The sequence below is a fragment of the Pygoscelis adeliae genome, unplaced genomic scaffold, assembly GCF_000699105.1.
Source record: "Pygoscelis adeliae isolate BGI_AS28 unplaced genomic scaffold, ASM69910v1 Scaffold109, whole genome shotgun sequence".
NCBI lineage: Eukaryota > Metazoa > Chordata > Aves > Sphenisciformes > Spheniscidae > Pygoscelis > Pygoscelis adeliae.
This window is the reverse complement of record NW_008825556.1, coordinates 35,045-62,963: the sequence shown is the minus strand read 5'-3', so window position 1 is coordinate 62,963 and position 27,919 is coordinate 35,045. Positions and strand designations below refer to the sequence as shown.

Genomic DNA, 27,919 nt, shown 5'->3' with positions numbered 1-27,919 from the left:
CCTTTGTTCAGCTGGTTTTCCTGCTAGGATGCTAGCAAAATTCCCTGCTCTCCTCCCCTTAATGTTATTTCCCCTTTGCAGAGCTGTTCTCAGCACTTCAACATCCCATGATGTGCAGGACTCAGACAGGCAACTCTGACAGCCTCTGGGGAAAAGAAGATCTTGGTCTCATGCCTCCCAGTCTCTGGTCTGGTTTGATCTCAGTAGGAGTGGAGGGAGCAGAAGAGACATAACACTTAAGCCCTACTTTGCTTTCTGGGTCACAAAGGCCTAACAGCATATATACAAGCTGCATAAGGAACCCAGGGGTGTTGCTCAGCTGATTGAATGGAGCCTGCTAGTGGGCCAGAAAGGGTGGGTTTGGTTTTGTTTGTTTTTTTTAACCCTCTTTTCCTCTTCTTTTATTTTATTTTTTTTTTAAACACTTGCATCTTGCCAGCAAAGAGAAGACACTGCCTTGCTGCACTCACTCCTGGCTGGAGCCAAAGAACTGGAGGAAAAAGGAGAAGATATAGATGATGTCCAGATAGATATTGAGGGCTCCAAAGATGTATTCCTCTGGGTTCAGCGAGTACCGACGGTTCCCCATTAGCATCTGGGTATCAAATGCCAGGAACTGTAAGGAAAGAGGAGGAAACCCAATAACAGTCACATGGAGATTTGGCACATGGAGTCAAGACGTGCTCTAATGACAGGAGTTCTCCCAAATTGCTTCACTGTACCCAGAACAAAAATGCAGCCACTTTTTATGGGCTGTAACTGCAATTTAAAAGCTCAGAACAATGCACTGAACAAGCTGCAACTTTCCCCTTCCTTCATTTCACTCTTGATAGTCAAACCCTGGGACTATTACTCCAGGCCTGCCTTCCTTCATGCTTTTTCCCAAGGTTCCCCTTTGCTTCATCCATCCCAAGTGTGTCCCAGGGTCAGCTCTGGAGCAGTTCTCCCTGTTCCTCCTCAGCCAGTCCCTATGACTTGTTATTCCCAGACTTCCCCCAGTTCAGAAACACCTGCCAGGTAACAAGGTGACCTGGACCCAACATGACATTGCAGCAGCAGCAACACCAGAGCAATGAAGAGCAAGAAACCCCAGACCCTGGGCAGCACCAAGGTATGCAGAGCTGCCAGCAGAGGTAGCCAGGCCCAGAGGGGAGCTGACACCTTTCTGAGGTACAAACACAACTGAGTGCAGGGCAGATTTTACCAGTGAAGCCATCACAGTGGGAATCCACTGCCCAGCCTGCCTGCAGAGACACAGCACTCACAGGAACAAACATGGGCTACAAGGCAGGCTAGTGGCCCAGCTGCAAGAAAACCTGCACCTTGTTGCATGACTTCAAGCTCAATATCTTCTCCCATCACACCTTTACTTCCTCTGTTAACCTAGCTCACGACAGACACCTTGGCGCGGAGCTCTTCGGGGTTGGCAGGGCATCTTTGCCATCGCCTGGGGTCAGCTGGCACCTCTGCCCTCCCCAGTCATAAATAACCACTGATCTCCCCAGACGTTGTCAGGCTGAGCTGACAAGCCTGGCAGAATACACTCCACCAGTTGAGTTTCTGACTGAAGTTTATGGAGTAATTATAAGGTGTTTAGCCTACTTGTATTTTACAGAGCAGTCTTTAATCATGAATCACAGAAGAAATATCCGAGCTCACTTGAAATGTCTGTATTATAGCTAATAAATGAAATTGCTCAACTGTTCTTATTCACAACATGCCCAATGGGCACCGCCTTGAACCCCAAGGCAGCCCTCCTCCTGACCCCCACCTTGAGGTAACGCCAAGCACCTTCCCAGACAACTCCCACACCTGAATGGCAAGCACGGCACTGCTGGGACTTGCTCTGGGAAGAGGCTCACAGGAGGGACCACTGGGGAGCAGTCGAAGGAATGAATCAAGCCTTTTCAACTTTCCTTGGAGGAGCTGCCCAGCTTCAGGGCTTTTCCTGCCTGCAGTGAACCTTCCTAATGCCCTTTAATCCCAAACCAGGGCCTCTCACTCTCTTTCTGTTAGTCAAACTCATACCCAATCCTTGGCCCACTCCCACTCAACCAGCCCTGACTTGACTTTGCTCACTTCCGCAGCCTCATTTCATCCCCAGGCTCCCTTTGAGCCCTGCAGTCCAGTTCCTGCTGCTGTGCCAAAGCTTAACCTCTGCTTTTCCCACTCCAGAGATGCCTTTATGCCCTGTCTCTACAATGCTTTCTGCTGTTCACACCTAGTATTGCGCATGCAGCATGAGTTTGCCAATCATACCGTGCTCTGCACCAGCACTGTCACGTACACCAACACCTTCTTGGGACAAGGCTGAGGTCACTGCAATAATTGCTATTCAATGAGCCATTTGAGGATGTGGAGCTCTCTGCAATCCTGCAACTTGCTCTTCTCCCTTCCCCAAGCACCCTTCAAGGCCAAAAGCATTTACTCCTTGCTTATTTGCTTATTTTTCCTGCCAGCATATTCCCAGGCCCCATGACCAGCACCACTTACCATAGTAAAAATAATGGCACCGAGCAGAGCATAGATTGCGTGGAGCCAGGGGACCTAAACGAAACAAATCCATCAGTCAGTGCCTGGGAGAAAACTGGTTAATTAAGACTTGACACAGAAGAGGGCTTTAGCTCTTGTGTGGAGGATACGAGTTAGGGAAAGTGCTCTAATAGCCCAGGATGGACTTGCACCATTTCCAGCTCCAACACAGTTTCTGTTGTTGACCTTTTCATGGCAAAAAGCAGGTCACTGTGCCTCAGTTTCCCCTCTTACTGTGGCCATTGCGTCTACTCGGCTCATAAGCTTCTAGATCAGGTGCTTGTGTTTCCAAATAGGCTACTTCAACACAGCTGCCGTCTCTGTGGAAATATCTTAGTACTGTCCTGATAGAAACATTTTGCAGCAGCCCTAGGTTTTTGTTTACTCAGACAAGGCTGATGCCACTGGAAGAAACACCAAATGCTTCCAAGAGCCAGACCCAGCTTTAATTAACAAGCATAACTTAAACATGTTCATCTGCTGGAGTCACAGCAGGAAATTCACTGGAATTAAGACCAAACCTCAACCCCTGCTTGCTGTGGCACAGTAGCACACAGTGCTAATGGAGAAGTTGCCTGTATTCCAGGAGAAGGTGCCCACACGGACGGCTGATTCAACCCAGAGATCGAAGCCTGCCTCCCCAGATAGACAAGCTCATTACAAGGCTGCCTCAAGCAATGCTTATCTTGACAAGCTGCAAGATAAAGAGTAGTTGTCTCAACAGTTTAATGGCAGTGGCTTGGCACTGTAAGCTGGTTTACCCTCACGTTTGCACAGGGGAGAGGTGGAACTCAAGCCAAGACAACCAAAATCCAAGCTCCTGCTTTTGGAAACACCAGCCTGTGTATTTGTCCACCATCAGACCAACTCCAGGACTAGTACCAGTGGGAGTGTTTCCTGCAGGTCTGGTCCTTAAAGTATGACTCAGGTCCCCAGAGAAGCCAGGTAAGACGTGAAGGGTCTGGAGATCACTTAAAGGCTGCCATGATCAAAGCCGGGTGCCTCCCTCTCTGGCACAAGCAGGCATTCAGGGTGATTAATGGTGGCTGCACAGCCCCACACACCTTCCCTCTTTCATTAGCATCTTCCAGGGTCTGTCAAGCTCTTGCCTGAATGACGACTCACCTAATGAGACACTCTTGGATGGAGACCAGACACTCCGTGCTGCCACACCAAACCCTCTATCAGGTGTGGTCAAAAGCCGCTCCAAGATTTCAGCTGGGCACAGCCAATGCCAGCTGTGACCGGGTCTGAGCCAAAAGCAGGGAGGCTGAAGGAAGGGGCTGGACCCATGCAAGAGGGGCTGGCAGCAGTTGGAAGAGTGACAAGGTAGTCACTCATGGTCAGGACTTGTTCCCCGGCCACTCTCCAGAGGGGCTTATTTCTGAGAAATTTGAGCCTCGAGATTTAAACGCTGCAGGACAGTGCCTGATGTTAGTGTGAATACAGCCAGGTCTGGCCAGGCAGGCACCCCACTGCACTTGCCCAGAGCCCAAGTCCTGCCCCGAATTTGGGGCAAGAGCCCTGTTTTGTATTGGGCAGGCCATTGCTTTAATGTGCTCACCGCCCTGGTTTTACTGGGGGGGAAACTGAGGCACAAGCAGGTGATGTGACCTGCCGTGGGGTCACTACACAGCTCCAGGAACAGAAGCAAACTTCCTCAAGCCCCAGGCCAGTACTGTCCTACAACCTGATATCTGATTGTACAACAAGAAGGCAACAGCCGCCTGGTCTTGCGTTTTGTTTGTTGGTGTTTCTGCACATTTTCAGAGAGCAGGCTGGGACACTCCTCTCAAGCCAAGCCCTGGAGCTTGCCCGCTTTAGGCTGATCAGCTCCCAGCCTTCCACCAGGACTAGTGGCACTGGGTGAGGAAGGAGGGGTGCAGATTCTTACTCACATATTGGTAGGGCAGTATCACAGCCAGGATGATGCCACCAAAGAAGAGTACCATGAGCATCACAAAGAGGACGCCCTGGTAGGAGGTGAAGTCAAACTGCAAAGGTAAAGAACATCATGTTACAAGTGCAGAGTGCTGAAACAGGAGGCAGCGAGGGGAGCCAAACCTCCCTGTGTCCACAGGGAGGGATTCCCCACAGCAGCACACTCATCTTGCTGTCACATGGCAATTGCTTCGTCTGCATCTCAGGTCCTATAGCCCAACACCCATCTGTATGGCACACAGAGCCAAACGCTTACCATATCCCCTTTATTGCCATGGGCAAGAACTCGGTACCCATCACATACCTGAAATCCAAAAGCCCCTCACACACATTTGTGCCAGTGCCCTTCTGTACCCCACAGCCTAATCCTCCAAAAAACCCACCTTACACCCATACATTAGCATCTTCCAGCCCCATCTATACCCCTGACAGATCCCTCACCCCAGCATCTGTCCTAATCTTCCTGCAACCTTCACTTTACTTCCCAGCATCCCTCAGGTTGCTCCTGTATCCAGAGCCCCACAGACCTGCCCCTCACACCTCACCCCCAGCACTGCGTGACCCTGTGGTCCTACCCCTGGGAGATGCCTCTCCCAGAGGGACTGATCAGCACAAACTCACCTTGGTCTGGAAGCTGAAGATTGTGACAGACAGACACACCAGGGCTGTGATCCCCAGACACAGAAGGACCGACTTGGTATTGTAGTAACTGGAAAATTAACAGCAAAACCACTTTTCAGTGTTTCCCACAGGGACAGGTAGGAGGGATTAAGACAGGCAGAAGCTTAGCAGAGGTGTACAGGGAAAGCACGAGTCCTAGGGGCACAAACAGCACTGAAATTGTAGATGTCCCCCTTAATGTAAAAAGGGAAGGATTAGAAAAACACTAAAAAAAGATTAGATGGGTTTTCCTCCTGTTTTAAATAGAAGAGGGTAGGCAGGAGGGCATGTCTATGCCTTCTGGGAACTCAGGAGCAGCTAAGATGGGGACATACTATAAAAATCTATCTGTCCATGGACAGATGGAGAAGAGGGAGGATTCAGACTGTGAGGTAATAAAAGTAGAATGGCAAATGTCATTGCAGCACAATGAGAAGTCAGAAAGCTGCAGCCACTGTTACGCTACTGATGTGCTCGTAACAGGGGGTTGGATCTTGGAAAACTGCAGGGAAGGAGAGATTTGAACAGGTAGAGAGGCTGAAGGCTTAGGTTATAATTTTTTTGTATGTCTGACTACTGATTTTGGTTACAGCACCAGGCTCAGCCCTAAGAAAAGCCAGTCGCCACTCTCCCCTTCAGTGTGATTTGAGAGTGATATCGCTGGTATTTTCCCCGAGTTGCTGAAGCCACTACTTTCTTTGTCCCCAGCACACATCCATCAACACCCACTAGCTCATCTGCCTCATCACCAGGGACCCACGTGAACCAGGGCTGATCTTGTGAGCAGATTGTAACAGTAAAAACGCAAGCAAAAGGGAGCAAGCTGTAGACTACAAAAAACATGAAACTGCTGGAAAAACACTCCTTGTCTCACTCCAGCCCCATCTGCTAGAGTGCTGCTTAGTGGAAAAGGTGAGATCACAGTATAGTGAGTCCCCTATAGCCCATCGTGCAAGCACTGCCTTGTCCCTGGCTCTCTAGTGCTCTACTATAGGATTTAGCATAGCCAGGAACTACCCTGTGCTGCCCCAACTGTGACAGAGAAGGGGATGCCACCATAGGTCTTGGAGACCTTCTTTAAAAAGTGTTTTCAAAAGGGAAGGTCAGGCTTTGTGTGGCTACTGGAAGAGCTCCAAAGAGATCAGGTGGCCCATATATTTCAGAAGTAGGGAAGTTTTTTTTGCAGGAAGAGACAGGACGTAGGACCAGAAAACCTCCAGAGACTGCATGCTCAACCTACCTGGAGAGCATCCCAGTGAGATAAGCCATGGAGAGTGTCTGGGGGGGGAAGAGAACCACATTACTCCTGCATTTGTGTCCCAGGGAGACACACACAACAGATAAAACATTTCAGTTACAGTGATAAGGGCAGTGAAACCTCTTAAACAGATGCTCAAGAGAAGCAATTTTTACATAGTTTCTAATCCTCCAGTGATTAATGTCCACAGGGCAGGTTAAAGTGAGGGCAGCCCACCACCCTGAGAGCAGTCCCACCTTCTACATCCCTCTACCCCTCTTGCACAGGACTCCAGCTCCCTACCACTGACCAGCCTCTACAGGCTTTTTTTTTTTTTTTTTTAAACAGAGGCTCCCTTCTTTCCTGCTTATCACATCCTAGTTCAATTACAGCTCCTCAGCCCAAGTGCAGGGCAATTAGAGGATGAAATTCCTGCTTTCTGCAGGAATTCAGACCAGACATCTCTCCTACTTGGAGCCATTATGAAACCCAGGGTTTTCAGGTTGCAGGGGCAGGGCAGATGCTGTCCAGATGTGCTACTTACAAAGATGCTCAGCAGGATCAGATTCCATGGGAAATACCTCCTGCAAGTGAAGAAACAGGGGCTGGTCAGCCCTGCGATGCGGAGGGCAGAGGTAGTTAGCAGCGCTGCACAACAGGTTGCATAAGATGTGCCATATAATTAATGGCCTGTGCAGCAAATGGCAGGGGTGGTACAAGGGGACAGTCATCCTGTTGGGAGTGAGAGACCATTTGGGGTACTCCTAGACCAAAAGGGCAAACGTCCCCATGATGTTCCAGCGAAGCAGTCAGCAGTGCCCTGCTCCACTGAGAGCAAAGACCACCACCCTCTGCAGTATTTAATAATGAGAATTTGGAGCTACAGAGTGATGCAATTTTTGCTGCAACATAGCTTCCTTTCCAGTTGCAATCTGACTTCAGCTTTTAATGCTGAAACTGTATCAGGCCTGAAAATACAGGTGCCACCTCAGTCCCTACATCACTGTGTCAGCATGACCCCATCCCATCTTTGCAACATTGTTGGTCATGCTTGAAACAAGAGGAAGAACATTCATCCTTCATTTCACAGGGCCATTTCAAATCCAAAAAGAAAATATTTTACCTGGGTCCAGAGCAGCAAGCAAGAATCAAGTAGGTCACAAAGAAAACAGCGCTGCAAAGAAAAAGAGAGCAGTTTAGGGAGGAAAACCCAAGCATTGTGTGTTGATGCAGGACAGAAGTCTCCAACTGACAAGTTTCAGTGCTCTGCTGTGCTGTTTAAAATGCAAGCACCGTGCCAGAAGTTAAGGTTGGGTAGGAAGCAAGGCAGTAACTACCTCTCGCTGAAGCAGTTTTCTGCCCACAGCTGCCTACTTTGCTTATGCCGGTCCAAGGTGGGACGGCACAACCATCTCTGAAAAACCCGAAGGATGGTTTTACAGCAGAGCAAGGGTAGCATTCAGGTCCATCCAGGGTAGACGGAGCACCCAAACGTATTTGCTGTTGACACCTTGTCAGTGCATGAATTGCTCATACGGAGGTGGCCAGAATTTGCCCCTCATTTCCAGGCACTTCCTGGCTTGGTGGGATCAAGGCATCCTGATGGGATTTCAGCAGCCCTTAAACCAAGATTCACAAGGCTGGTAAAAGTGATTTGCCTAAGGCCAGAGGGAAGGTCTGTGTCGGAGAAGGGAACTGGTCCCATGTTACTGCACCAGCACTCGAGGAAGAGTTCAACAGCAGAAGGATCCTCTAAGGTCAGTGAAGCTCGCAGACCCAAGCCTAATATGCTGTTGCACAAGCTATCCCCAGGTCACAGGAGAGTTATTTATCTCACATGACTTGACCCTTCAGCAAAGCAAAAAAATCCAACAGCTGAGGGATGGTCTCCCTCTGCTCTGGATGTCATGCAGCCCGGGTGTTTTTCCACAGTGCTGATGGGTTATGGCACAGTGGGAACCTGCTTACCTGCTTTCACCCAGTGCCTGGGGGGGAAAGCAGCTTCCAAGCATGCCGATGGCTGCACGATAGCCAGTCACCTTAGGTCTAATAAATGAACATGACTCCAAAACCCACGGGCCACGATAAATGCAACAGAGATAAACCTGAGCGTTGCTCTCCCACGGGGAAACCAGGAAAGCTGGAGTGGACACGGCTGAATAGATGAAAGAAAGCATGTAGGGAGCAAAGAGAGCCATTGCAGTTGTCCACCTCCTTTGCATCCCTTGTTGCACATCTGCTCTTGCTTTAATCCCTCTGAGCCATCACTCCAGCAGTAGAAAAAACACCCTAGGGCACCCACTTCTATTTTACAGAGACATATAGAGAGTGGGGTCTCTGTGTATGAAAGAGACCCAGACCCAGATCAGGACAAGCAATTGGGAGACCCTGGGATGGAGGGAAGTCTTGGCTCACTGGGAGGGGAAGGGACAGACAAAATTTAAGTCCCTCAAGTACAGAGCCTACCCCCAGCTGGCCCAAGACAGGTTTGCTCCTTCTGAAAGACGCTAATTTCCAGTAAGCTACAGGAGATGAACTCAAAGGTCGAAGCATAGACCTGAGCAGAGCTTGGTCTTGTCTCCCTACAAGGCAATGCTGCTTCTCCAGTCTACCAGCTGGCCAAGAAGGAGCACATTATTTTCCTTTAAGGTCAAAGAGGCATGCTGATGCCAGTTCCCTTCTATATACTGCTATTTTCTAAGTTATATAAGCTGGTGTCTCATCTCCGGGCCTGGACACATTTCACGATTTGGGTGCGAGCTAATTAAAGCCAAGTTCACAGAGCCTTGTTCACAGACAATTGCATCACACACTCTGCCGGCTTAATTAGCAGCACTAACACAAGCAGCATCCAGGAAACCAGCACAACTGCAAATATACTAACGCATGGAAGCACAGCCTACGCTACCTCTGAGCTGACCTTTCGGACCAGGCTTGATTAAGGAATGGCATCCCAAATTCTGGGCACCAAGAGTGGCTCCGTGATGAAGACCCAGGCATGACAGCCCCACAAACACCCTTATCCCTCCAAATATATCCCCCCTCCTTAACATTGACTGCACTCTTCTTCATCTGTTGCATATCAAGGCATGCCATGTAAACCCAGACAATCTCCTTGCTTTCAATGGGACAAACCCAAAATTAAGCCTCTAAGGTACCCTAGGCACCCTTTCAGGTCTCACATCTGGGTTTCTGCACTGTTTTCCTGGAAGGTCCCCAGTTTTACCTGGTTTGCTCTGCAAGCAATACTCATGTATTTACTTTGACCCTGGTTTGTAGAGAAGCAAGCCCTCTTTTTGAAAGTATTTGTAGATATCTATCATATCTCATGTCTCAGACTCATTTAGGTGAGATTTTCTATCTTCTCACCTCAGAGTTATCCATGAATTTCCCCAGCTCCCCCTGCACACATATTAGTGCAATTCTTCACACGCAAGGTACAAAAGTATTTGGAAAGTGTCTCCACATCACCACAGCCACATCCAGAGCTGTTTGGAGCATACATGGCCATAGGAGAAGACAGAGATACTCACTAGGAAGCCCAATACCAGGCAGCGTGCGTCTGAATGTACCCCTTGACCGGCTCGCTGCAAGACAGAGAAAAGGGATGCTGAGCAGAAAGCATAAAAAAAAACCAATCACTTCACAGGTTGCTGCTAAATTAAACCTGGGAACACACACAGGGTGATGCAGCACAGAGTATGTGAAAAAAACCACGGCTGAAACTACCCAGCAGGTTGACGAACTGGAAAGAAATTCAACCTGTCAAATTGGAAAGACGGCCCTGTTGTTATCAATTACACAGTCAGGCTTGCTCGGGGAACGGCCGCTGCCTTCTCTGAGAAGTGATTAAAGAGCTGAAATCCTCAGACTGACAGTGATTCATTATTTATTCTGGAGGCAACATGAGCGGCACAGGCCCAAAATGCTCAGTCATCCAAACTAGAGAGAGCTGCTGCTCGAGTGTGGGGTATCTGCTTCTGCAAGGGGAGGTAACCCAGTCCCTAAAGCTGAGGTAGGCTGGGATCTGATGGCCTTGATAACTCCCGAAGGAAAAATACAGCAGTTAATACTCAAGGGCAAGCAGTCCAGGCCTCTTGGCTGGGGATAACACCCAGAAGGGACAATGCATCATCCAGAGGACATGCAGGAAAGGTAGCAGAAGTACTGAAGGACTTCTCAGCGTTCCCTCAGTTTTGTTTTTCTGTTGGAGCACATGGGAAAAAAAATCAGGTATCTACATAGCAGACAACACCCCCAAGTAACAGGTAATTCAGGAGCAGGTCATACACAGGACAAAGCAAGCATTACTGCTACACAAGAGACCTACCAGAAGGTGAAGAAAGCCACAATAGCGACAGTGACCAAGAGCTGCACCATCAGGATGGCATAAACCTGCAACGAGAGGCAGCCCATGGGCAACCCGCAGTCTCTCTGCTTCCCATCCAGCCCAGGGAAGCCAGCAAAGCCATTGCAACCAGGTCCCTCCAAGGGCTTAGAGCTGGTCTCCTGCCTTCACAGGGGAAGGCTGAGCCTGGAGAGACTTGCCCCTTACCTTCCTGATGAACACTCTGCACACGTTCCTGTCATCCCAGCTGAAGGTCGTGAGCATCTCTGTGTCCCCTGGGTACCCGCCACTGCCATAGCTCGGGCTCGTGCCTGAAGCAGAAGCCAGACAGATCAGCTCCTGTCACCCAGTTCCCTCCCCAGCTGCCATAATCTGACCCCAGTGATTGACTACAGCTCAAGAGGCTCAAATGTCAAGGTTTTCTTCTTGCGCTGCAAAACAGAGGCTTCCTGGGATGCACTCTGCTCCCTTCCCACTCCTGCATCTTATTAGGACCATCTCCGAGAACAGAGGGGGGAAACCACTTCTGCAAACTCCAGCATGACAAGGACACCAGGGTTAATTCCTGTCTATGGTAACACCATATTTTTAATGGCAATTAGAGGGCTCGTATCATATCCTTGCTCACCTTTCACCGAATATTAAAGTATCCCCCAGAGGAGCCATGACTCAGCACCTCAGTCATTCCCATCAGGAGCTCTGGTGCAGGAGGATTCCCTCGCTGGTCTGTAATTTGCCTGAGGTTAGACTGTGTCTGCATCATGTCTTATGTCAACGGTGTGCCCTCTCCTCTGAGAGAACCTCATTACAGCTCATTACAGCTTTTCCATAAGGTCTGTCCCTGAATTTGATTTTCATGCAGGGAGTAGTTTTTTCATGCAGAGAATAGTTTAGCAGCAAGCCTAAACAAGGGGGAAACAACCCCGATGCTACTGCCGAGAGTACCTTCCCCTAAAATCATCACACCACACAACCCAGCCCTGCTTTGCTGAGGGCTCTGTAATACAAGCTGTTGTTGCTGGAGCTTCCCTGCAGATGGGCAAGGAGGAAGGCTGCGCCATAAAGCATCAGTTTGCTCTGCAGCCTGAAGGGAGATGGAGGGAAACATCGGAAAACCTCTGCTGCTGGGGAGGCAACTGTGCCGACAGCCAGGGATGAAGGTAGCAGCGAGGATATTGGAGGGCAGGGGGCTGCGAGGAGAAACCCAAAGCAGCAGCTTCTCCCTGCTAAGATCAGCTGCACAAATTAGATGTAAGAATCAGCCTTCTCCATCTCCTGAACCTCATGCTGAAGAAAAAATAAAACAAACACTGAAACTTCAGTTGTCTTAGCACATCATCCCCCTGTGCTATTCACTTCTCTTGCAAATATCCCCTTCCTTGTTACTAACAGTCTCCCCACTGTTATGCGATTACACCAGCTATACATTCATGTCCCTGCCTGTTTAACAGATGCCTCCCCTCCTTCTCAAAGCTTTTTAGCTCAGTGATACTCAGATCCTCCAGGTAGACAGAGGAGAGACCCTCTCAGACTCAGAGGACAGCCTGCAGACACCAGGAAAGCCAAACTCAAGGCCCTGGTCCTGGATTTCTTCTGTTTTACTGGTCAAAGGTTGCTTGCTCTTATTGCAGAAGCCTCATCCTAAAGATGCCCCTGGCAGGAGATAAATCCCTTGCGCTCTTCTTGTGCCTAATAAATCTCTTGTGCCTTCCTCTACACCCCAGCGGAGATGAAACTCCTGCAGCGCATCCTCCCTGCATTTCTGCAATATCTGTCATCACCCACCCAGGGCCACGAGCACCTGAGGCCCATATCCCTGGGACACTTCAGTGCCTCCTGCATCAAAGCAATCAAGGCATCTAAACACCAAATTAGGCACCTAAATGCCTCGGAGAAATGGAGGGGGTTTCCTCCTCTCTGGCTAGTGTCCCCAGCACCCATCACCTCCCACATATGGCCACATCTGAGGTAGCAAGACAGTGTGTCCGAAGCTCATTATTAAAGAAAGCAACCCAAAACACACACCACTTCTCTCCAGCCACTCCCAGTCTCATATAAGCTGTCAGACACAGCCCCATGGCATGCACCGTCCCCCTCCCCCCACTCCCCTGGTACAGGAGCCACAGCTTGCAGTGTGGCTGAGGGCAAGGAAAAGGGAGAAGGACATGAAATCAGAGGAAAACACCAGCACGGATCAGGACACAGCTGCAGAGAGGAAATCCTGCCAGGCTTGTCAGGGAGGAGACAAGAAAAGACACATCACCTAAACAAGTCCTCTGGGATACCCAAAATACCAGCATCCTAACCCATTTGGGCTTTACCCATCCTAATTCATCATGACAGTAGAAAGACCCAGATGGTTGTTATAGCAAGCTGGGAGGTTATTTACCACTTCTGTTTCTGACCCCGAAGGCAAGCAAGGATGAGGAAGAATCTGTGAAACCATCAGAGTGTGCAGGCACACACATCTCAGAGGGGTTTAGATTGCTTTTTCCCTTTCCCTAAACATCTCCATCCCTGCAGCTGCAACCATCCCTGCTGGACGGAATAGGCAGCCAGCAAAGCACAGCAGGGGAAGAGGATTGAGCAGAGAGAGGAGGACTCAGGAGTCAGTAAATCCAGTCCCTCCAGCGCTCTCTCCAGTTCAAGCTGTGCTGACCAACCAGTTGGCCACCCAGCAGACTCGCTTGCTGGCCACCGCGTCCTGCATCCATCCCAGCTTGCCACTACACAGCTGTTCCCCTGCACTGGGCACAGTCGAGCCTTTGTCCACTTGTTATGACCAAGCAGAAGCTGCACGCAGCACCCAGGGAAGAAAAGCTGTTTGTTTGCCGAGGAGTTGGCCACACACACCGATGCTGGAACAATTCAGCCTTCAAGTCCAGCCGTGTTTTAGCCTCCACTGGCTCTGAACACCAGCTCATAGCAGCCAGACATCACTGATGCCACGACACTGATTTTGCCAGTTCAGCAGCTTCTTTGAAAGCTGGGGTTGAGCAGGAGCTAGAGGGGGGGCTGCTGCATGCAGAGCCAGGAGCATTGCACCAGGACTCTCCCCAGCCCTGGGAGATGACATTGCCCAGTGCAGCAAGCTGGGAGAGGGGATTTTTCCCATCCTGGTACTGGGAAGGAGAGCAGGGACAGAGCACTGGAGTTTAGTCCCACCTCTGGAAGGCAGTGTGGTCTAGTGGTTGGGTAAAATGGCTTTTACATATAGATGTAGACTTACATGGCTTATAGCTACAGCTCTAGGGTGAGCTCTACCATGGACCAAACTGGGCACCACATCCCTGGTTCCCCTCTTCTCTACAAGCCTATAGGGGGAATCTCTACCCCCTCTGCAAGGGGCTCACCCTGGGGTACAGCCACAGAAGGACTTACTGGGGTCGACGTAAGCCCAGCTGGGGTGGAGCGGGACCGATGGGGGAGGAGGGTAAGCACCAGACTTCATCCCTTCTCCTGCTGTCGCCTCCTCGTAGGTCGGAGGAGCTGGTAGAGCCGTGGCATTGTCCTTCTTCTCCCCTTGCCCCTCGGAGTTGGGGGGTTTATTGTTCACAGAAAGCTGCACAGAAATGGGGGGGGACAGATAGAGAGATTAGACTGTAAAAACAGCATAGAAACTGCCCTGCAATGGGAACCCAACAGGGCACGGACAGAGGTCTGGAGGTCCCTCTGTTGGATCCCAGGAACTGGAAGGACACCCGGTAACTCCTGTGAGCTGGCAATGGACCCATCCCTGCACCCCCAGGAAGGAGCATCCTCTGATGCGATGGAAGGAAGAGATGGGAAAACACCTGACATGTTAGAGGAGATGAAAAATTATAGGCAACCAGGTCTGAGGGGAAACACAGCCTTACCCAGGGTCCTCCATGGTGCTGCAGGCTCATATGTAACAGTGGAAAGCATCCAAATAACTCTCTGCTTTGCAGCCTACTTCTTTCTACATTTCCCCTTAAAAAAGAGCTTTCAGTACTGGGCAGAAAACCCTGAACGCCTTCATTTCCCCGTACACCCACATTTTGGGGAGTTTCTCCTAGCCCCCAGGAAGTACTCTGGTTTGGCTCTCCAACATTTTCTTCTAGCTCATTCCTCTATACCCATCTAGAGGCTCAGCCTTGCTGCTTTCCATAATTTGAAGATGCAGCTAAGGGACTTGGGATCCCATGTCTTCAGACTATGAAATACCAGCAAAGAGCCAGCCTCAGGCCACCTGAGAACTTGCTTCTCCTTGGGAACATTATCTATTTAACCTTCTAGATCTTTGTCATCCCTGGATAAGTTATGAGCCTGGTATCCTGCCCTTGCTGCCAAAGGGGGTGCCAGCTCAGCATCAGGGATGGAACACAGGGATGCAGGGCTGAAACCACAAAAAGTCCAAAGTGAAGATGATCAACTAACCAGCACTGCAACAGATAGCACAGTCCCTTTAAGAAGGTCTTAAATTAAAGGTACAACAGGCCCTTGAAAATAAAGCTGGGATACCAGGCTGGGATGTGCACCACAAGCAGACCCAGCTGCATCGGGATAACTGTACCACCTCCTCTGCCAGCTCATAGGGACTGTCCTCACCCTGTCCTCCATTACATAGCCCTTGGGTATAGGGTGGCCAATATCATGCAAGACCCCCAGAGATACAAGAGTGACGGTGCTGCCTGCATCCAGGCAGCTTCCAGCATCGTTGTCATGGCAATGGTGCACTGTGCTGGCAGAGGATGCATAAACCCCCCCTCTCCCTGGTGTCTGATCATTGGAGAACCCCAAAAATCCAGAGCTCCCTGGACCAGGAAGGAGGTGCTCAGGGCGGGTGCCAAGTGCTGACTGCTGGGGGCACGGATGGGAAAGCACAAGCACCCCGTTGAGCTCCCTGACTTCCAGGATGGGTGGAAGAAACAGCCACAGGTCCAACAGCAGAGTTGAGCTCCACATCCAGCACCAGAAAAAACAGCCCCCAACCCCATAATGACACAGCCCTCCACCCCCTTCCTCTGCTGAAACACCCCCCTCACAGGGGCCAACGCACCGGGCTGTGCATGGGTACCCAGCTCCCCCCTCCACAGCACTTGTTTTATTCCTTAAATCCCCTCCCTTCAACCCATTTCCCCTCCCCCCCTAAACATGCAACAATTATGCAAGCAGGAGGACTCATCATCCAAGCACTGGCCTCCCACCTACCTTCCCCTGGGTCATGGCTCCTCGCTAACGATGCTGCCGGACCCTGCGAGCAGCAGCAGGAGGGAGAAGGCCGTAGCTGAGCACAAGCCTCCTCACCAGGTCCCTTCCGCCCCCTCTCCTGGGGTGTTTCGGGGCTGGCTGCAGCCGCTGCAGCCTCCGCAGCCTGCGCTGATGCCTTCACCTTCTAGCAACATCCACGGAGCAACGGGCACTGAAGGGAGGACCGTACCATTCCCAGCCTGCAGCACAGGGGGAAGCCGGGAAAGAAACAGCTAAAACAGAGGCGAGCGGCCGCCGGCAGCAATGGGGAGGATGCACAGACACAGCAACGGGGCGGGGTCCCACACCGCAGGGTGGGAAGCAGCCGCCCCAGAGGTGCTGAACTCGGGGCTGGGATTGCAAAGGGGAGGGAGACACGAAGGATGCTTTGCTGCATCTCTCTGCCACTGCATGCCAGAGCTGGCTGCAGGCTGGGGAGCAGCAGCTTCCACAGGCCGTGCTGCAGCCAGGCACAGAGCAACAAGGGCTATTGCGGGGGGGCTGGAGGCTCCGCTGGGGCAGAGGGAAAGGCCTGAGCCAAGCTCTGTAACATGAGAGCAGGAGGAAGGAATCGCACGCTGCCCTTGGCTCCCTTCCTGACCCTTTCCAGGCTTTGCATGGAGGGCTCGTTTGCCCCACATGCATTGTCCACTCTGGACCAATGCCACCCCACCCGGCGGGGGCACAAGGAGGGTCTGGAGGTGTCCCAGGGCAGCCACCAGACCAAGAGCACCATGCAGCCCCATCACTGAAGCAATATTATTAATTCACCCCCATGAAGGAGTGGGCTGGATGGGGAATCCAGCTCCCAGTCCTGAGCATGTCCAAGGGAAGGGGCATAAAGTGAATGAGGTTTTGCCCCCTGTGACAGGACCTGGGGGAATTACAGTCTGGAGAGCACAGTAACCTTTTCTCTGCTGAGGGTTTTTCCTCTTCCAGACTCAGTATTTTAGCTCTTTGAAGCATCTTCAGCCTGGGATAGAGCACGTGGGGTCCTGCATTACCCCACCAAGGAATCTGGCTTGGCCAGGGACTGCAGCTAGGATGAGTCCCTCTGGGGTTTGTTAAGAAAATGGGTGTCTCCTTTCTCACCACAATGCCACGCATCACCTCCTCTTACCACCCAGCCACAGGAGGAGAGAACAAAATTGCCCCTTTATATAGTGAAATGCTTCACATGGGCAGAAAATTTGTCCAGGAGAGAGGAAAAGACAGACAGTACCAACACAGCATACCCTCTACCTAAACACATGGAGACACAGGCTTGTGATGAATGAGAGAGATCAGCAGAGCAGTCTTGCACTGTGTTCCCACAAAATGAAAGCACAATTTCGGGCAGTTCTGGGACTACACTCAGGCTAGGAGCTGTGTCCCTACATCCCAGCTCCCCACATCCTCCCTCCGGTCCTTCCCCAGCCCCTTCAAGTCATTTATTGCTTGTCATGCCATAAGCATGCATCACACCTCAAATTAGTTTGCCAAGTCTATAATACAGGTACGAAAAATAAATTAGCTTATCTGTTTACTCTGCCATGAGAAAAAAAGACCCTGCCACATTTTAGGCTCCCTAAACACAGACCTAGAGAAGGTGAAGAACAGGTCTGCAAGGAAAGGAGGTTGAAAAAAACTGTCCCCATTTGCAGCTTCTGCAAAGAAGCAGGCAGTGGAAGGGTTAAAAGGAAAGCGTGAGCTGGAAATGAAAGAATGCAGCCAAGCAATGTACAGCTGGCATCCATACAGACCTAGCCCGAGCTATTCAATTGGAAAGAGAGGCGATTACCACAAGGACTGCAAAAACTTGTCAGGATTATTCAGAATCAATTAAGTGCCTGTTAACCACAAGCTCCTCAAGGGCTTTCATTCTCCTCGAGGTTGAGCAGAGGCATAAAACTGGGCAGGTCCCAAGTGAGGGAGAGAAACTCAACCCAGCAGGTGGGGTTCTCACTGCTCCAATGGAGCACAAGGAAACCATGCTTGGCTTGTTGATCCCCTTCAAGCATGGGACGAGCCAAGGGGTCAAGGGCTTGGGAACAGAAACTCCAGGTGATGCGTGGCATTGTGGTGAGAAAGGAGACACCCATTTTCTTAACAAACCCCAGAGGGACTCATCCTAGCTGCAGTCCCTGGCCAAGCCAGATTCCTTGGTGGGGTAATGCAGGACCCCACATGCTCTATCCCAGGCTGAAGATGCTTCAAAGAGCTAAAATACTGAGTCTGGAAGAGGAAAAACCCTCAGCAGAGAAAAGCAGATGGCATTGCCTACCACAATAGCTTCCCTCTAAATAAAAAGCAGCAGGAAGGGAAACGAAGCCTGTCCACCACCCTGTTGTCTAGAAGGCCCATTCCCACCCCCCTGAGCTCCCCCAACAGGGAATGTTTTCGTGGGGCTCTGGGAAACCATCATGTCTTTCCCCAGCCAGGAAAATGAGCTGGGAGAGCCCATGGGTTGTAAGGCTTGAAGCGAGTCTCATCTCTGCCATGGAGAAGACAAGGACAACTCTGCCCAGCTGATAGCAATGAAAAGCAGAGCCCTTCAGCCCTTGCAGGGACCATCCTTCTCCAACAAAAAAGCTGCTTTAAACCTGGTTCCTTGCTTTCCTGTTTGAGCTGGAAGCTTTTAAATGTGCCACAATCTTACCAAGAAGGTAATTTTCTCTAGATCTTCTGTTTTCCCAGTCTCACAGATGCATTAGGAGGATAAGCACACACAAAAGCCAGATTCCACATTGTGATGCTCACACACAGCATCACAGCAACTGTTCAACATGCCCTCATCCAGCTCCCTGACCAACTGCTGGTCCAGCTCAGCATCAGGCCACGTGAGGCAGCCATTTGCCTGCACACACATCCCTTTAATACTCAGGGGAAAAAAAAAAAACCACAACACCTCTGTCAAGGCCACGCCCTGCCAAATCCACAAGGGATTTCACAGGGATTAAAGCAACTTTGCTGAACACTCAATCACATCAAAAACAAGGTAAAGAAAACCTGATGGGGTAATTAAGGGATCTACTACATCAACATACATGATGGCACACCCAGGAGCCCTCTGTAAATATGCTTTCCCCCATCCCCAAGAGGGAAAAGCCCCCACTGGCAGTCAATGCTCTGCCATGGACTTAAAAAAAAAAACATTAAAAAACCCCAGGAATTTACCTTAGGCTTCCAGGCTGCTGAATTATCCATGGATTATTAATGCTAAATCCTGCCACCAGGCTTGGTCCCTAGATGGGAGATTAACAGGCAAGCTGTGAACGTCAGGGCATGCATGAAGAGGGGTTTGGAAGGATAAAAGAAATAAAAATGCCCTTATTCTTGAGGGGTAAAGTCCTACCCTCGTCTCCCATCCTGCCAGCATCGCAGGCACAGGGTAGGCAGGGAGGTCCCCAGTGAGCCACCCCAGAGCCTCACCTCCATGAGAGGTGGAAACCCGCTCCCAAGAGCCAGTATCTCCCTTCCTGGCCCGCTCATACATTCTTACTCCTGCGCAGAGTTCTTCAGCTGAATTAGCCCTCCTTCCTTCCCAAGCTGTTTTTGAAGAGCAGAGATAACTTCCCCTTAACGTGCAATATAAGGAGCTGGACAAGCCAAACTATTTGGGGTGGGATGTTCTCCTCACTGGCTTCTGCAGTAAGCGTCAGTCTCTAGCTCAGGCCTTGATAGCCAACAGTGGTGCCTGAGCTAAAAAAAGAAACCCAACCCTCCATCGCCCCCTTTATACCATCAGTTTTCCACTGCCTGGAAGAAAGTCCTGCAAACTGTGCCCAGCTGAGCTGTCACACCTGATCACAGGCACCCCAACCGCTGGGTAAAATTAGTTTAAGCCCTCAGAAGAGCTTTTCGACTAGAGAGGGCTCAAACCCCAGTGGTGGGCAGTAGCTGCAAGTCAGCTGGGGACCATTATCTGAGTAAGCTTCTCGGTAGCTTGCAGTTGTTTGCCCATGCTGTGGGGCTAAGACAGTGCCAGGATTTGGGTGCTTTGAGAAACTTTGCCCTATTTTTTTTTAAACGCCTCCAGAGCTATGGTGTGTGATTTCAGTGAATTGCAGGGAACGGATCCCAGTGGTGAGGTTAAAAAATAAACGGAAGCAAAATCTGTGATACCCACAAACCACGTCAGAGAGTAACAACACCACACACTCATACACCAACCAAACAAATAGATAAATATAAAGATGAGGCACTCCCCAGGATTAAATTGTTCAGCTGCTCAGGAGTGCATTTCACTCATCGCTGCCAGAAGAACATGTTCTTACCATCATCATGGGCATTTGATGCTGTTAAACAGAAGGAATTGCACAAGTATGCAAACTTGCCTCACTGGGAGTGAGGGAAGAGAACAGGTTTGGGTGACACTTGGAGGGAGACCTTCATGCCACTGTGCAGTTTCTTCTTTAAACTACTATGAATTAACTTCATATAATACAATCCGGGGATGTGCACAGGAATTTTTTAAATTCTTATAAGCCCATACGAGTGACCCATGGCCTTGTGGTGCCGCAGCAGCCTGACACCCAGGACCCAGGCAATCAGCAGGGAGAAGAGATGGAGGAAAGAGCTTTACTGCATTTCAGAGCCCAAATTTCCAGCACTGAAACTGGCCTAAAATCCACGTTGGTTGGTGCTACCCTGGAAAAAGCCTCTGTCTTTGCCCTGGAAGCTCAAAGTTAGAAGTGAGGGGGTTTCCCATCTGGCCTAATGACGTCCCCAGCTTGTAATGTGTCCCCTGTCCTCCAAGCCCATGACATCTGCCTTCCTTGCCTACGTCCCCGAGTGAGCATACACCTTAGCGTTTCCTCCTTTGCATAGATCCAGAGTTCCCAGCGAGCTGCTTCCTTCCTCTCTTTCCTCCTTAAAACACATCTTTCCCATAATATACCTGTACGCGTGACCTTGCTAGGTGGAGAGATTGATGCCTGCCTTGCTGAAAGTAACTTCATTTCCTCAAACTCGCCCATTTGTCTGCAGATTTCTCTCCCACTGTTATACCATGAGTGGCCTGATACGCACTGTCTGGGTCTGTACAGTCTTGCACCAGGCTGTCCTCATCTGAGATCAGGGTTCCTACACTCCACAGTAGCCTAAGGTAGAAGATTTGCAGTCTTGGTGTGTACTCTTTGAGTGGGATTTTCACAGTTTCTGGTGTATGACAATGCTCCCCCCCAGCGAGACCTGGCCCCTCTTGGATTCACACTGCAGCAAATTTACGAGCACCATCGGACCGGCAAAAAGAAATGCAGAGCTCCCCGGGAAGCTCAGTCCCCACCCGGGAGAGAGCAATGCTTTCCACACGCTGGACTTTGCTGGCAAGGTTTCGGAGGAGCTGCTAATGCTCCTCTCCACTTTATGCAATTCAAGGAAGAGAAGCAAATTGCACTGACACCCCAGGGCCAGATCCCATCAACACAGGCATAAATGCAGAAGGAAATCCGTGCAATAGCCCAGACTTAAAAAAAAAAAGTCCTCAAAAAGTCTTTCTACCAAGGAAGGATGGCAATTCACACTGCTGACAAGCCAATCCCTGTGCTGTGCCTGAAAGCCCACACAGAAATCAAGTAACTAACCACAAACAAAAATATCCCACGCTGAACCTTTATTCTCAGAAGTGGAAAAGAGCCAGAGGCTTTATGAAACCAACTTTGTGGTTCTCCTTCTGTTGCAGCCTTGGCATGGAAATTGGTGTCTGGGTAGCACCATAAAACAGAGAGAGAAAGAGGCATGTAGGGGAAAAGAGGATGAAAAGTGATAGACAGACAGAGAGATAAAAAAGGATAGAAGGAGGGAAGAAACCCTTTAAAGTTTTAAAGAAATACGTTGCATCTTCTCCTATCTACATGCCTTATGTAAAAGTATAAGTTTTAGGAGTAGTTTTGGCGTCTGCACGAGCCCTTTCCCAGCATATGTTGATCACACAGACCAAAGGAGACCTCTGCAGAATCCAGCATGGTGGAAAGGGCCAATGGCCAACTGTTGCCAGTTGGCTGTTGAGGTCTTCTCATGGGTGGTATCCAATTTATTGAACTGTTCTGCTCCTTTCTCTGCTTTTCCCACCTTCCCAGATTCAACATAAATGTCCATGTGGGGTGGGAGGAACTTCCTGAAGCAATATGGAAAACATAAAAAGCATAAAGGTATTGTTTCATATGAAAATGATCATCACCAAAGCAGCTCTCAGCTAGCAGCTCGCTGGAGAGGACCTTCTGGGAACTCACACCAAGGTCCTAACCTTGTTCCTGATGCTGTCCCGGAACAGAGGGAAGCTGGTGGACACCCATGGCCTTTGGACAAAGTCATTCTCCCACAAAACTGTTCTTGCCCTCACGGCTCTGGGTCAACCATCCTGTTCCCTTGCTGCACTACTTTTCCCTGGAGCCTATCTAGGGTGTGAACCCAACCTTTTGTTAATCGTTCAACTGGTTCTGCACAAACCCCACAGGCCTTTGGGCACCAAGCACTGGAAATCCCAGGGTGGAGGACGAGCCTGCCGCAGCTGGGAGTGTTCAGTAAGTCTGAGAGTTACGGGGCACATGGCACCACTTCATGACCGCACAACGGCTCTGGGCTGCCGCTGAGATTGCATGTGCTGAGCTTCACATTTTTAGGGTCGCGCTGAGACTCTGAGTTGAAGATGCTTCTGAGCAGTTGCAGCCACCAGCTTCCTGGGGCTGCCGGAGCCTGGCTCCGTACCCAGACCTCAGCTCCGTGCTCCAGCAAAGCAGAGGCAGAAGCAGCTTCATACTCAATGGTTGATTTTAAAATGACTCTTCAGTTTAATGGCTGGGAGGGATTTTACGTAATCTGACATCTCATCTGGCTTTCTCTCTGCAATTGCTGCCACTGGAGCCTGAAAGCAATCCTTCTTTTCCCCCTATGGACCACAAAGTTTCTTGCACTGCTCCCTATATCTGGCTGTACAACAAGGACCATGGCACTGACCTTGGTCTCAGATGAAAGATGCTGTTTTCGGAAGCCAAGCACCTTTTTCTTCCTCCATCAGTCCCAGCTGGTTATTAGAGGGATTTCACAATAACCTACTTTCATCCGTGCACTGTTCACGTACCTCCTCACTGCAAGCACCAGCAGCTCCCCAGGAAAGATGCTGCGATAACAGCCTCTTCTCAAAGGTGAAGTTGCCAGACACACTCCTGCTTCCCTCCCAGCAAAGATCAAGAGAAAGCAGCCAAAACAGTCCCGCAGCACAGGTGAGCAGTCAATACACAAATTGGTACCCCCAGCATTGATGGTGAGATAACGCACATATTGCAACAGTCCGAGCTCTGCAATCCCTTACAGCAATGAGCATCTCAGATCCGCAGGGCTGCAGAAGACAGGACAGGAAGGGACAGGGGACATTGCTTCTAGAGCCACCAGCAGGACCAATTCCTGGCAGCGTCTAACCTAGGTTTTGGGTTTTTTTTTTAATCCAGGAGAATTACCTAGAGAAAGACATCTGAATTGAGCTCATTCATTTCTCCTTCATGGGCTTCAGCTTGATTACTTCTGATTTACATCAAAATGAGGAAAATAATGAAAAGGCCAGGCACTGGATGCTTTCAGTGTCTGATGACAGACACTGCACTGATGTCAAAGCCGTGTCCCCAGTTTACACCAGCTGGGAGTTTGGCTCATTAGATGTGATTTGTTTTGCAAACATAACACTGGGTATCTGGCAAAGGGTGAAGCTGAGGTTTTCTGCTCAGCTCTGTCACCTGAGGATGATCTTGCAATCTGATTGATTTTAACTAATGTAATACTCATGCCTGGGTAAGTAGCAAAGAGCTTACAAGATCTGGTAAGGCCACGGGGTCTATCTCACTTCAAAATCTGCTGGCTATATGGATATCCTGGTGTTTGGCTTTGTTTCATGGATTCAAGGGAAAAAGCATTAATTATTTTCCTGTAAACGTTTATGTAAAATATGCCATTGCCTGGCCTTGAACTTCAGCACTCAAACAAGGGAATAATGCTCTCCTTTCTTCATCCCTTAAGGCATGATTAAAGGGAGGTCAACACCTAACTCAGCCCTGTCTCTGACATTGCAGTATGTTGGGATTGGCCATATCTTGTCTATTAATTCTCTCTGCAGGGCAGAAACCATGGTTTCTCCCTCTCCCTGGTTCTGGACGTTCTGGGTCTCATTAACATCTTGTTAGCAAAAGAAAAATTGTATTTTCCTGCAAATCACAGGAGGAAAGAATTAAATCCCTGCCTAGGTGCTGTACAGAGACCAGATCATTCTGGGGTGGAAGGCGTCGTGGTCTTCACAGATGTCAGGTTTTTATACGGCCACCAGAAATGCGTACTGATCCTGACATGATTCATAGCCCATCTCCACCAATGCCAGAGTCTCACTGTCTACCTTGACTAAGACCCTAGGCAAACGTTCAGGACTCAACTTGCAAGTCCTTGAGATGGGATAAAAAAAAAAAATGAAGCCTTCTCCTAACACCAGGCCCAGTTCCTGGCCCCCACTCAAGCTCAATTCATTGAAGTTGGTGAAGGAAATCAGGGCTGCATTAATCCTTCTGCTTCAATTAAAACAAGAACAATAAACAGTGCAAGAGCCAGCAGAAGTTTTGCATGAATAGGGATTTAGGATTTGGCCTGAAATGTTGGAAAAGGTGTTGATTTTTTTTCCATTTTGCTCTGCTGGGTGAATGTCCTTTTGATGTAATATGACAATGGGAGAATATAATTTTTCCTGATGGTCACCTCGCTTTGGGGAATACAGACATTATCTTCTATTCTGTCTGTTCTCCAACTAGGAGTGGGAGAGAAGTAAGACTTTCGTGGTACGTTTATGAAATGCAATTAAAAACATGCCTTGGTTTGCATTGCAGCAAGAGCTGTGCTGCTGCGTCCCATCACAAAACAGCCTAGAGCTAAAAGGGGTCTTAATCCACTCCCTCGATGCTTTGCAGCTCACTGTGACCAGTCATCTCAGTATGCCCCATCCTGCAATGGGCATCAGGAGCCTAATGGCTAACAAACTCAGCCTAGAGGAAGGTGAGGGACCTGTGTTTGGTCCTTTCCCTGCCAGTGGGACCCACACACACAGATCCACCTGTCTGGATAATGCCCATGAGGGTCAGGACATTCAGGGTGGAAAGGTCCCTGGAGCCAAACTAATGCTGCAGGTGCTCTGATTCCCAGGTGAAAAGCTAGCTGAGGTGTTTCTGCCCGTGCTGATCCCAATGCAAACATGTCCATACCCTCATCCTCATCTGCTCCGCTTCCCCAAGTGTCCTGGCAGCCCATGGCTGCCATCCCCTGCGCTCCGCTGGGGACCATGAATGGGGCCAAATGCACCGGCACATCCATTTATCCAGACAACAAGCAGAAAACCTCAACTGAGAAACAAGAAGATTAGCCACAATACTAGAATTAAGATATTTTCCTTCTTATCCTTTGGCTTCTTTTAAAGGCTTCCCCTAGAGAACTCTTAGAGGTAGCATTTTCAGTTTTACACCTCCTTTCTTGGAAAGAAAGCATCTATTTCAACAAACAGCAGAACCAATAATAGCTGGGTTTGTATAAAGTTTTCTCCCAACGCTTAGTCCTCCTGTGGATTCTCTGGTGTCTAATAAAAAGGGCGTTTGCTGCCGTGTGAAGCATGGGTGCGGGTTGTCTGTTCAGCTGTCAGAGAGGAGGGGGATTTGTCTGCAGGTGCTCTCTATTCACAGAAAAGAGCAAAAAATGGAGCTTCCAGCAAGGTCTGGGCAGCACACATACCTCGGGCAACAGGTGAGATCCAAGCAGGAAAACTCACTGTTGTTTATGCAATGAATCTTTTATTCTCTGTGGCTCAGAGGTATTTTAGATGGAATGGAGATACCTTAAAGATGTGTATACTTTCCTGAAAGCCAGGGAAGCAAAGATATCTGAGCCATCTAAGTCACTCGAGAAGCAAGTTGTTGTGCAAGCACAGTTCCCTTGCTTGCAAAATGTTCTTCAAAAACGCATTACCAGGCCATTTTCTGCCATCGGGAGGAAGCATGGTGTATCAACCCTCCGCAGGCGCCAACACACTCTTAATGAGCATTTGCATTTGATCCCAGGGGAGGGCTGATAATGCCGTTACACTCCAAGGGCTGTGGATTAGAAGGTAAAATAATGCACTTTCCCATCTCAGATGGCTTTGCTACAGGGCTGCAATGCTCTTTGCTGCTCCAAAGCTGCAGCACACTTGGTGTAAGGTGTAAAGCCACGTTAGCGTCAACACCAGAGGCTCCAGGAACCCCTCCTAGACATGAGCAGAGCTTCAGCAACCCAGTACCAAGCTCTTCAGTTTGCTTGGTCTCCCATTTCTCTGTTTCCCAGGCATATGGCAGGACGCATGGCCGTGGCAAGGCAGGAAGCCTTGGCTCTGGCACTGACTCACTGCCTGGCATTAGCAATGGCAGTGTCTGGCTTCGTGCCGTGGACCCCCCCTCTGTAAAACTAGAAGGATTATGGTCACCACAGTGCTAGAGGTCTCTGGGTGAAAGCTGGGATGTGTTATCATTCTTGCTGGAAAGCAGCATCTCACAGCAATAATTTGCCCAGCCCCACAGTGAAGGCCACGATAGCAGAGCTCCCTTTCAGCAAGACGGCTCATGATGCAACACCAATCCTTTCATCATAGTACGTAGCAGAAACCCACCGTCCATAGCACAAACGTCTCAAAACGCGGCATAAACAAGAGCTGCAATGAACTTGCACATTGCCAGACAGAAGTGAGGACCACGAGGCTGCGTTAGATTTTTAAGTTGTTCAGAGCTAATCCTGCTTACTTCTCTTTCCTTTTAATTAGTCTTCATTAAGCACTGATACATCACAACTTCCTCGCCATGAATAACTATTAATCAAATAGGGTATCAGCTCCAGTTAATTGCCCATATTAGTTCTCTGTCATTCCCTGCACTAATAACAGCCTGCATTTGTAATTGGTCCCTGACATAACTAGTTCTTGAGTAATGCTAAGCTTGCAAATCTGTACCAGCTAGGCAGGAGCAAGAGCCTACAGACTGGATGTGACCACGTTTCATGGCTCATCAGCATCCCAAATATATTTAGCCTCACAACCTGTTTTGTGAGATTGGCTTCATTGTTGGAGAACTGGGGGCTAGAACGATGCCATGATGGGCCGAAGTCCCCAGGGAAGTCCAAGAGAAGGATTTTCAAAGGGAAAAGATGAATGCAAGTCTTCCAGGCTCCAGACTCACCCATGGACTGGACTTGTTGTCCCCACAATCTCTTCCTTGTTAAGAGCAATGTCCCCATAAGCGTCTTTTTTAAAGAGAGGACAAGAATAGAATAGAATAGAATAGAATAGAATAGAATAGAATAGAATAGAATAGAATAGAACAGAATAGAATAGAATAGAATAGAATAGAAGCAGAATAGTTCAGTTGGAAGGGACCTACAATGATCACATCAGTCCAACTGACAAGTATTGTTACCCACCTTTCGTGGAGGAAAGAACAGGCCTTCACATGTCCTTATGGGTCCTTTCCAACTTGAGGTATTCTATGATTCTATGACATAATTTGAACAATAGGGAATATTTTGCGGCAATCTTTCACATCAGTTTGGTGGCACTTGCAGGGTTCCTCTGGAAGGGAAAACTATTTGGATTATCGTATAGCGACAGCCTTTGTCAGAGCCAAAAAATGGACTCTCAGTCCTGTGCTCTGCATCCCTCTCAAATAAAATGGTCCTTTCAACTCCAGCTCTATCCTGGGGGAGGGCTCCTCCCAGCTTGCTGTGCTTTAGAATAACTACAGAGTCTGATAACAAAGGGAAAAAACGAAACAAGTGCTATCTTTCCAGCAAACCCACCAACCCCAATGACATAGGGAGCAAAAATCTTTACAGACGTCACCCAGGAACGGGCAAATGTGCCCTAAGCAATGGAGGAAAAAGAAAAATGGACTTGTTGGGCAATTAGTGGGTGGTTTGATGTGAAGAACCATTCCTCCAGAGAAGATAATATCATTCCTCTTTTGGGG

At 49.4% G+C, this 27,919-nt stretch overlaps 1 protein-coding gene across 1 annotated transcript; it reads right to left on the bottom strand.

The window, feature by feature from the left end:
• Positions 1–15,905, bottom strand: FAIM2 (Fas apoptotic inhibitory molecule 2). Its single transcript, XM_009332240.1, has 12 exons — positions 15,891–15,905; positions 14,100–14,280; positions 10,926–11,029; positions 10,701–10,765; positions 9,904–9,957; positions 7,494–7,544; positions 6,915–6,954; positions 6,374–6,411; positions 5,095–5,182; positions 4,431–4,526; positions 2,494–2,547; positions 1–616 (listed from the first exon to the last, which is right to left on the bottom strand). Exons 1-12 carry the CDS (start codon positions 15,903–15,905, stop codon positions 467–469), a joined length of 936 nt encoding a protein of 311 aa, XP_009330515.1. The 3' UTR covers positions 1–466.
• Positions 15,906–27,919: the final 12,014 nt, after the last annotated feature.